The following is a 10,268-nucleotide window of genomic DNA, read 5'->3' as shown; positions in this document are numbered from 1 at the left end:
GATGATATTTAACACGGGTGATCGATGATGTTACAATCCAAGTTGGATGAATTTTATCTAAAGAAAACTAGACCGCTATCAACCCTTAGCCCTACTTAATTAGTTCAAAATTATGAGTATTCGACTGCTTTTGAAATGGTTATATGTTGATGCATACCTTGGCTAGCATTTAGCCCATAATACTTAAATCGGTTGGAGCATACCTTCACTAGCATTTAGATCTTGAAACCTAAAAGGGTATGTGGATACATAAAATAAAATTATAGAAGCAAGCAGAGTGTGAAAACTTTATAAGGATGTGAAAATCTCTCCCTAATAGATACGTTTTAAAACTGAGGCTAATAATGATACGTAACGGACCAAAGCGAATAATATGTGCCAGTGGTGTGCCAACGAGAACACTGGACCCTAAAGGGGGGTGGATTATGAGATCTCACATCGATTGGAGAAGGAACGGAACATTCTTATTATAACGGTGTAGAAACCTCTTCCTAACAGATACATTTTAAAATCGTGAGGCTGACGACGATACGTAACGAGCCAAAAACGGACAATATTTACTAGCAGTAGGCTTGGGTTGTGACACAAACTCATTTATTGTGTAGGTAGAGACATACAAGGCTACAACAAAACCCATCATTCTTTATTATAAGGGTGTGAAACCTTTCCCTAATAGTCGCATTTTAAGATCGTGATGCTAAGATAGATTGTGAAATCTCACATTGGTTGAAGAGGGGAACAAAGCATTCTTTATTATAAGGGTGTAGAAACTTCTCCCAAACAGACGCGTTTTAAAATCGTGAGGCTAAAGACGATAGGTAACGAGCTAAAGCATATAATATCTACTAGCAATTGACTTAAACTATTACTCAAACTCATTGATTCTGTAGGCAGAGCCATACAAGGCTACAACACAACCCGTCATTCTTTATTATAAGGGTGTGAAACCTTTCCTTAACAATCGCGTTTTAAAACCATGAGGCTTGGGTAGGTTGTGAAATCTCACATCGGTTGAAGAGGGGAACGAAACATTCTTTATTATAAAGGTGTGAAAACTTCTCCCAAACAGACGCGGTTTAAAACCGTGAGGCTGACGACGATACGTAACGACCCAAAACGGGCAATATCTACCAACGGTGGGTTTGAGCTACTGCACAAACTCATTCATTATGTAGGTAGAGCCATACAAGGCTACAACACAACCCATCATTCTTTATTATAAGGGTATGAAAAATTTTCCCTAACAGTCGTGTTTTAAAACCGTGAGGTTGGGGTGAAATGTGAAATCCCACATCGGTTGAAGAGGAAAACGAAACATTATTTATTATAAGGGTATGAAGACTTCCCCTTAACAAACGCATTTTAAAACGGTGAGATTAACAACGATACATAATGAGTTAAAACAGACAGTAACTACAAGCTCAGCCTACGAGGCTATAACACACCCAGATGGGGGTTGGAAATAGACTTGAGTGATCAAATATGGTGTTGTGGTGGTAGCTACCTAGCTTTAAACCCAAAATACCATAATTGAAAAATGCAGTCCTGTCAGTGTTGGTGCTGCTACCTTAGCTTAGCCATAGCCTTAGCCATAGCCACATGAAGTTAATACCCAGAGAGCCTTACAACACAAGCACCACCACGCCCAAGCCAACCCAACGCCATCCTTGGCTTCAATTATTTAAACCCCAACCATCCATTCACCACCTTGTTCAAACAAACCACATAGCCACACACAATCATAATGTTCGCTAATTATTTTTGCCTCTTCCTTTCTCTCTTTGTTCTTCACTTAACATCAATTTCTTCACATGTATAACACTCAATTTCCTCCACTTAATCTAATTTTCTCCCCCCCCCCCCCCCCCCCCCCCCCCCCCCCCCCCCCCCCCCCCCCCCCCCCCCCCCCCCCCCCCCCCCCCCCCCCCCCCCCCCCCCCCCCCCCCCCCCCCCCCCCCCCCCCCCCCCCCCCCCCCCCCCCCCCCCCCCCCCCCCCCNCCCCCCCCCCACTAAGCTTATATTCATATGTTTACGTGTTTAATGTAGGTGTATATAGTGTATTTAGGGCACACCCATCTCGAGGATGCAACTTTGACCTCCGAATCTCATCTTCGTTTGCTTTCTAAAGTATTTGCAAGGTTGATTATATATATATATATATATATGCACGTGTGATTCTTACTAACGTTAGAAGTATATAATAAATAAAATGGTATCCGTGCAGTGAAGAAGATGGTAAACGAGCCATGTTGTATAGCTACAAGCGTAGCTTTTCTGGGTTCTCCGCGAAGCTCAATGCAAGCCAAGCAATGACGTTATCAAGTAATTAATTGATCGAACTCGGTTAAGAATTCGATGAAATTTAACTTAATATGAAATGGGTATTAGTTTATGAGTTTGATATTGAAAGGAATGCATGCAACATTGCCATGCAGAGATGGAAGGAGTGATATCCATATTCATGAGTAGAACTATGGAGCTCCACACAACAAGAAGTTGGGACTTCTTGGGGCTTCCCATTCCTTCGTATAGCGGTAGTAGAACGCCTGATACACCACGTTCGCGTAAGCTGGCCGATGGTGATGATGTTGTTGTTGGCATCTTCGATTCAGGTCTTTGGATTAATTTGCATAATATTCGTTAATCATATGTCTTGTGTCTGTGTAAGTTAAATTACAAATTTATTCTCTATGATATATGACCAAATTTGATTTTTAGGCATATGGCCTGAATCGGAAAGTTTCGAGGATGATCAGTGGATGTTTCCGGTTCCATGCAGCTGGAAGGGAAAATGCGTGAAAGCGTATAGATTCAATCCTGCATTAGCTTGCAATCGCAAGCTAATTGGCGCTCGTTACTATCTCAAAGGTTTCGAGGCCGAATACGGAGGACTCAACACAAGCGGGAACCCTGAGTTTGAATCGCCTCGAGACTTTTTGGGGCACGGAACTCATACGGCTTCAACGGCCGTGGGTGGCATTGTAGAGGACGTGAGCTTCACAGGGTCGTCACTCGGAAAAGGCATTGCTCGAGGAGGAGCGCCAAGAGCTAGGCTGGCAGTGTACAAGGTGTGCTGGGGAAAGGACTACGAAGGGAAGTGCACGGATGCAGACGTGATGGCTGCGTTTGACGACGCTTTATGCGACGGAGTCGACGTTATCTCGGCATCGTTTGGAGGGTCGCCACCATTGGCTCCATTTATTGAGTCTAGCAGTGCGATTGGGTCGTTCCATGCCATGCAGAAGGGAGTGAGTGTTGTGTTCTCAGCTGGTAACGATGGACCTTATCGTTCACTCGTTCAAAATGTATTTCCGTGGAGCATTTGTGTTGCTGCTTCAACTATGGATCGAACCTTTCCCACTCAAATACTCATCCAAAACCGGATCTCTATTGTGGTTACCTCTCTTCTCTCTCTCGAACAAAATATTATTATAACCTTATTTATCTCTGGTTGAATTATGTTCATTCTCTTCATCAGGGGGAGAGCTTGATCACTACAAACATAATTAATGCAAAACTAGCGAATGCGATCAACTATTTTATAGATGGGTGAGTTCGAATATCATTAGAGAATCTCACGTCATTTTAAATTGAATCTCCCGTTGGCGCCTCTTGTTTCAATCTTCGTCCTCACGAAATTCTCCATTTATTTAGTGGAGTGAAGCTCATCTTCACAAAATTTCTCATTTATTTAAGTGGAGTGGAGCCCATCTTCACGAAATTTTCTATTGATTTCAATGAGGTAGGGCCCATGTTCACGAAATTCTCCATTTATTCTTAAATTTTTCATTTATTTTAGTGGGGTTGGGAGAGAATTCTCAGGCTATATTTTTAGGAATCAAATTCATGGCACTTTTTTTTCCTATCCTTTATATACTTTTTATAAAAATATTAGTAAATAATTTTTATTTTCTAGTATAAATTTTATAATATGTTTTTTATTTAACATAAATTTTTGAAAACAAAAGTTTCAATGTTGAAACAGTCTTACTCATTTAATATATATATATATATATATATATATATACATACATATACATATAGACATGTACATATACATGTATACATATACATATTGACATATATATAAATATATACACACATATCAAGTAAAATAATATTTAAAAAAGTGAGCAGGAGAGACATCTTTTGTTGCCCTCTATCCATTCTTAGTTTAAACAGCCGAGTTGAACTAACACGAGAGACATCTCTTGTTGCCCTCTCTCCATTCTTAATTTAACAGAGATTATTCATCCAATTCAGGGTGAGATTTCTCGGGTTTAGACATATATAACTTATCATCAAAACATCCCCTCTTTAATAATAATACAATACTTTCTTTTGATATGTTGTTTGGTTGGGTGTAAAATTCAGAGTTTGCGAGCGGCGAAGTATAAGGAAAGGTAGGAAATCGGGGGCAGGGAAAGTGGTGGTTTGTTTCTCCACAGTAGGCCCAGTTTCGATGGGGGATGCACAAGAAGCGCTGAAGGCCATCAATGCCTCGGCTTTGATATTTGGTGCCCCGCCCACGCTGCAGCTCCCTGACCTTGATCTCCTCCCCACCGTTCGAATTGACATTACCCACGCAACTCAAATTAGAAACTTTCTTGCTGAACTGCCCAGGTCTAATTTACTTCTTCTTTTTCCTTCTTTCACTTAAATCCATCCATTCTAATTCTTATTGTACTCAGTGTTTGTTTGAAAGGCTGCCAGTAGTAGAGATCAGGGCTGCAAGAAGTGTGATTGGGAAGTCGGCCGCTCCGAGTGTGGCATACTTCTCGTCTAGAGGACCGAGCTCACTTTCACCCGACATTCTTAAGGTACAAAATTTGATCTAGTTGTACAAATTTTAATGGTAGTGTGTAGAAGATTTTCTAAAAATATCGATAATAGAAAACTATCACCGACAGACGTATTAGTGATGTATGAGGATCATTTTTAACACTAATGAGGGTATTATGTATGGTGCAGCCAGACATAAGTGCCCCAGGAGTGAACATATTGGCGGCATGGCCTCCAGAAACTGCTCCAACAGTGCGGCCAACATCGACAGAAGGAGAAAGCCAAAGGCAAGTCAAATGGAATTTCCAATCAGGGACTTCCATGTCATGCCCCCACATCTCTGGAGTCGTTGCCCTCGTCAAATCTCTGCATCCAAGCTGGTCTCCTGCAGCCATTAGATCTGCCCTCATCACCACAGGTTAACCATTTCCGTCCCTTTCATTTTGATCTCTAAACTTTCAAACAACCCGTCTATTAACTAACTCGTGACTCATAATTCAGCCACCAAGAGGGACTCCACTCGCAACACCATCCTAGCAGGTGGATCCACGAAACCATCCGATCCATTCGACATTGGAGGTGGCCAAGTGAACCCATTGAAGGCAGTAAATCCAGGACTAGTGTACGACATGACAGCCAATGATTACATTATTTTTCTCTGCAATATTGGGTACACAGAGCAGCAAATCAGGATGATTATGAACCCTTCTCAACAAACACTTGTTTGTTGTCCACCAATTCTATCCACCTCCATTGCCAATCTCAATTATCCTTCCATTACACTTGCAAATCTCAAATCCACAACCACAATCAAAAGGACTGTTCGTAATGTAGCAGCAAACAAAAATGCCATCTACTTTCTTAAGCTGAATCCTCCCAATGGAGTGCAAGTATTGGTATGGCCTAGGATTCTTCTTTTCTCTTGGTTTAGGCAGCATGTTTCTTACTATATCACCATAACCCCGCTCAAGAAAGCTCATGGGAGGTATGATTTTGGGGAGATTGAATGGTCAGATGGGTTCCATAGGGTCACAAGTCCTCTGGTTGTTCGTGTTAGCAGCGCTAGCTAGTGTGCGACTGAATCACTGTTCCTTAACACAGCCAGTCTCCCCTACATAACAATGTTTATTTTATACGTCCTCTGTAATAATTGCAACTGCCTTAGTAGTTTGATAACTATGAAGTTGGGAAAGGCTATCCTTCCTGTGTAATAGCCATGTATCAATATCAAGAATAAAAGGGAAGCAGGACAAATATTTATGGGTTTGTTTGGAATTAAGTTTTTCATTGTTTTGGAGGGCCTATCAGGGAGTCGACCTTAACCCTGAGGTAAAGATTTCAATACATGTTCTAAGTCCAGATTTTCATTTGATAAAATTAAAACTTAGGAGGTAAAGTTGATACACTTAATCGAAGTCTTTTGTAGGAACTATCTCCCTAGAACAATTACACATCTAAAACTCCGTAGTACTCCATTTCCATGGAAGGGAAGTGCCCTCTTAATTCCTTATCCATCCGGCCAACAGCATCTTAACGACTCACCACTTTCAGAGTCACTTCTTGCTTCTCTAGAGCACGAGTTGAGTCAAAAATTTGTATATCCTTACAAAGGTCCTGAGCCACCCCAAGAGTTTAGAGTCATGTACTGACTACTTCCTTCACACGAGCATGAGTAGAATCAGTTTCTTGGATGTCCTTCACAAAGGTCCTAAGGCACCCATTAATAATACGAGGTGCTGCTCCGTCGCAGAATCGTTTTGCAAGATCGACGGCCTTCATCAATCACCAGGAAAATTTTAAAAAACGGGATTGATGCAGACATCTATTAACAGATACAAGAGAGGATAATTGTGACCTTGTAGTAAGAAGCTTTAAATGTATTTACCTCGTTAATCACAATCTGATGCCTTGTTCCAACCACCGTTATTTCAGACATAGCCAGGTGAAGAATACAAAGTTCCAGAATCCGTCCTGCTGGCTTGTCCTGAAATATATGAAGGCACGAGATGTATAATCTATGCCAGCATTATAAATTTTGAAGAAAGTTTTTAAAATCAGCAATTTAATTCAAGAAGTGCATGTCCAAGCGCATAATCTTGGCTTACTCATGCAACACCAATGTCTGGATCATAAGAACATAAAGGCTGTTGTCAAGAACCCGCAAGATATAATATTCTGGAATGGTGATCCAATACATTTTGAAACCATTAACTATTTGCCGAGTCCTAAGACATTTACCACTAAGCTCAAATCGTTGACCATCAAAGCTCAGGGTTTCCAACACTCGCGTGAGAGATTCAACAATACCCATCATTGAAATATGTTGCAGTTAGATTTGTGGTTCCACCCTTTCCATCATCATATACAGATTTTCAAATTTCTATAAGTCGTGCAAAAAGCATGCATATGCTATGACTAAGAGGCAAAGATCAATATGGGAGGAATTTTGTGTATATAATATATAAATATATATTCGTGAGTGTTCAGACTAGCTTGCACACACCTTAATTATTCTCACAAGACAACTATCTCATCCTACTACGTTTGGTTACCAAATAACTCATGAGATATTAAACTTTAGGTAGGTAGCTACCATGATTTTGAACTCATTTCCCTTTTTAAGTCTTATTATTTATATGGTCCTTGTTGACCAAGAGTATTATAGCTCCACAGCAAATGGTTCAACTTATAGTCCCAACTAGAAGAGAAGAGAAAAATCAGAAAACAAAAGTAGCATAAAGCTCTTTACGAACCTTCCAAGTTGAAGGAATGACTTTATCAATTTTAAGCACGTGACTGTCCCATCTGTCCACAACTGCAACCAAAAGTTTTCGTGTAAACCTGAAAAACCATGAAGACGACGACTGACCTTATATCACCCAATAAATAATAACATTGATAAAATACATGAAATTCATACTAAATTTTCATCAGATCATCCTCTGCCAAAAGCAGGGAAATAAAAACCACATTTACCGTAAGATCAGTTTGCTGTAGACAACCTTTGGAGGGGCCGCAAGGATTTCTGCCTCTGAGATACAGTCATGCAGGAAACAGAACTTAGCTATCACTAAAAGCAATGAAATGGGACTTCGAGGTTTGACAAGACTGTATTTACAACTGTAATGAAAATATATAGAAGGAGAAGCTATAGACAGTAGTTTGTTAGTAATTACGATATGTCACAACAATTTATGTGGTGCATAAAGAGAAAAACATCGCCAGATCGATATACAAATAAAGGTAACATAATTGAACAAGACGATAAAGCCTGAAGCAAAACTTTCGCTTGCATATTTCTTGAAGAGTTCAAGCAATGTGTTATTGATTTTAGAACCAAATCTAGGTTAGTCTCCAAGAGTTAGCGTTCAAGATGTTTGTCAAAAAGTTTTTGCTCTCTACTGCTTGTTTACAAACTCCCATCTAAAAGAAAACGATACCAACAGATCTCACGAGTCATGATATCACTTTGAATTGAAGAAGATGGATTTTTCCCTCAAATTCTTTTCGTACATGGTATGAAGAAAAGGCATCTCTAATTGAAAGCAGAGAAGCATATAATACTGCCCAATTGTGCTTTTAGAACAAAGTAATGAGTGAAATAAGGACAAATAATATACATACAAAAGCCACAAAACTATTTACCGATTGCAGAATCCTTTTCATCCTTACGTAGAAGCTCATCTGCTTCTTCAGCTGTTTCCACAGTTACTGGCGGCCCACCAAAGCTCATATGGTTGTATTCCATCAATGATGTCTTGTCAAATTCATATCCCGGTTCTGAATTGTATGAATGGATAAAGTAAGAAGTTGGTGTCATTTTTGAATTAAAGACGTGACTTCTATTTCTCCAAAACAATAAAAAAGCATCAAATTGTATATGGAGCAGCAGAACACCACATCTCAACCAAAGATTACCTAGACGAGCATTCAACCGCTTCTCAAAGAGTCGAACTGGATCAGAGCCTTCTAAACAAGACGCATAAATAATTGACCTGTGATTGAATAATCTAGCAGGATTAGAATTGATTACAAGTCTTCAAATTAAACAAATTCTTAGAGCATGTTCCTAGTGACTAGACCAACTTTCTGAATAGGCAGACAGAAGAGATACCCATAAATAAATAAATATATATATATATATATATATATATAAAGGAAATAATAAGTGAGAAGGAAGTTGTGGATCTTACAAAGCAAGCTCTCTAGCAGCTCTGGGGCTGCAAAATCTCCCACTCTTGTCAATCTTTGGTATTGGTTCAATGGAAGAAACTAAAACAGAACTGCTCTCTTTACCCACAGAATTTTTGGAGAAAGAAGTAGAAGCGCGAAGCGAGGCTTGAGGGCAGAGGAGTGGCACGGATTCTTTTACATAGGGAACAATTGCACTAGTGGGGAATGGGAAACAGCATATTCCAGAAACGTGGGAGGAGAAATGAAAATTAGGCCTGAAGCACAGAGACAGAGCAAGAACGAAAATTAAGCACACTAAGTTAAGTCTAGTTTGTTGGAAATATGTAGAAATCATGGAGCATAGATCTTTACTTTTGAAAAATTTAAGAAGCCCAGATCATACACCTTTCTTTGATCCATTTTACTTTCTTTAGGAAAACTAAACAAAACAACAAGAATACAATTCTTTGGCATCATAATTCACTCTTACCTAATGTCTAGTTAGTCAAAAGAGCATAAATTATCCATTAAATTTATCATAACCTATCATCAAACATATTGGCTTCGCTTCTGGTTCCAATAGTGAATTCTAACATAGTCCATACATTGCATATATCCGCCATCTGTTCTAACCTAATTTTAGACTACAAAAGAAAGATTCAACGATGGCGTTTAAACTTTAAAGCAAATGTTACGCTTACAAGCATACAGAGCAAGTAATCAGTATGAAATGAAGAATCAAAGCACAAGCTATCCTCTTCATTTCAGAATTCAAATGGTTCGTGACCAAAGGCAAAGGATATACCTGGTAGCAATAACATTATCCAGTCTTGTGGGCAAAACCACCATTGATACAAGTTCCACCATGCTGGGCGCAGGAGAATTTCAAACCATATGGCTGATCCAATTCCGGTTGACCTCTGCCGAACGTGGAGGGTTTAAGCCGGGAAGGAGGGGTTAGAAAGAAGGCGGAGAAGATGAAACAGAGAGTTGGAGGGAAAAAGATAAGGGGAGGCGGGTCGGGTGAAGATAAGGACACGGTGCAAAGTGAAAGCGCCCACAAGTTTTTTAAAAATAATTTTATTTTTACTTAATATTAAATTAATAAGTTCTATTTTAATATAAAATTCTATGTAATTTTATATTAAATTACCCGCCACGTCCAAGGACATTTTAGTCATTTTCATATATATATATATAAAATTTGAGGTAGATTCATATAATTTAAAAATTAAAAGAAAAATAAAGGAACAATTTAAATTTATTTTATTCTCATTCTATTTATTTCATTAATAACATCATCATCTACAAAT

General features: G+C 39.3%; 2 protein-coding genes across 2 annotated transcripts; one reads left to right on the top strand and one right to left on the bottom strand.

Moving 5' to 3' along the window:
* Positions 1-1,744: 1,744 nt before the first annotated feature.
* LOC111499664 (subtilisin-like protease SBT3.18) lies at positions 1,745-6,074 on the top strand. The gene is made up of 10 exons (XM_023151293.1): positions 1,745-1,813; positions 2,047-2,138; positions 2,225-2,322; positions 2,436-2,612; positions 2,719-3,395; positions 3,479-3,549; positions 4,375-4,623; positions 4,706-4,820; positions 4,972-5,200; positions 5,284-6,074. The coding sequence occupies exons 1-10, from the start codon at positions 1,745-1,747 to the stop codon at positions 5,850-5,852; spliced, it is 2,346 nt and encodes a 781-aa protein (XP_023007061.1). The 3' UTR covers positions 5,853-6,074.
* A 47-nt stretch (positions 6,075-6,121) lies between these two features.
* On the bottom strand, positions 6,122-9,958 carry LOC111499665. Its single transcript, XM_023151294.1, has 8 exons — positions 9,761-9,958; positions 8,976-9,230; positions 8,701-8,777; positions 8,428-8,562; positions 7,759-7,813; positions 7,536-7,623; positions 6,668-6,766; positions 6,122-6,555 (listed from the first exon to the last, which is right to left on the bottom strand). Exons 1-8 carry the CDS (start codon positions 9,820-9,822, stop codon positions 6,421-6,423), a joined length of 906 nt encoding a protein of 301 aa, XP_023007062.1. The 5' UTR covers positions 9,823-9,958; the 3' UTR covers positions 6,122-6,420.
* Between the last annotated feature and the right edge of the window lie 310 nt (positions 9,959-10,268).

This window comes from Cucurbita maxima, unplaced genomic scaffold (assembly GCF_002738345.1).
Source record: "Cucurbita maxima cultivar Rimu unplaced genomic scaffold, Cmax_1.0 Cma_Scf00027, whole genome shotgun sequence".
In the NCBI taxonomy this organism is placed as follows: domain Eukaryota; kingdom Viridiplantae; phylum Streptophyta; class Magnoliopsida; order Cucurbitales; family Cucurbitaceae; genus Cucurbita; species Cucurbita maxima.
Note: the sequence above shows the minus strand (reverse complement) of the source record. Positions and strands in the feature narration are given on the sequence as shown.

Coding starts and splice junctions, on each gene's coding strand:
- LOC111499664 (XM_023151293.1), top strand. CDS start 1,745: ATGTTCGCTAATTATTTTTGCCTCTTCCTTTCTCTCTTTGTTCTTCAC. Junction 1,814..2,046: donor TAACATCAATTTCTTCACAT/GTATAACACTCA, acceptor TGTTTAATGTAG/GTGTATATAGTGTATTTAGG. Junction 2,613..2,718: donor TGTTGGCATCTTCGATTCAG/GTCTTTGGATTA, acceptor TTTGATTTTTAG/GCATATGGCCTGAATCGGAA.
- LOC111499665 (XM_023151294.1), bottom strand. CDS start 9,822: ATGGTGGAACTTGTATCAATGGTGGTTTTGCCCACAAGACTGGATAAT. Junction 7,814..8,427: donor TGAAAAGGATTCTGCAATCG/GTAAATAGTTTT, acceptor ACTGTATCTCAG/AGGCAGAAATCCTTGCGGCC. Junction 6,556..6,667: donor ATCAGATTGTGATTAACGAG/GTAAATACATTT, acceptor TGATTGATGAAG/GCCGTCGATCTTGCAAAACG.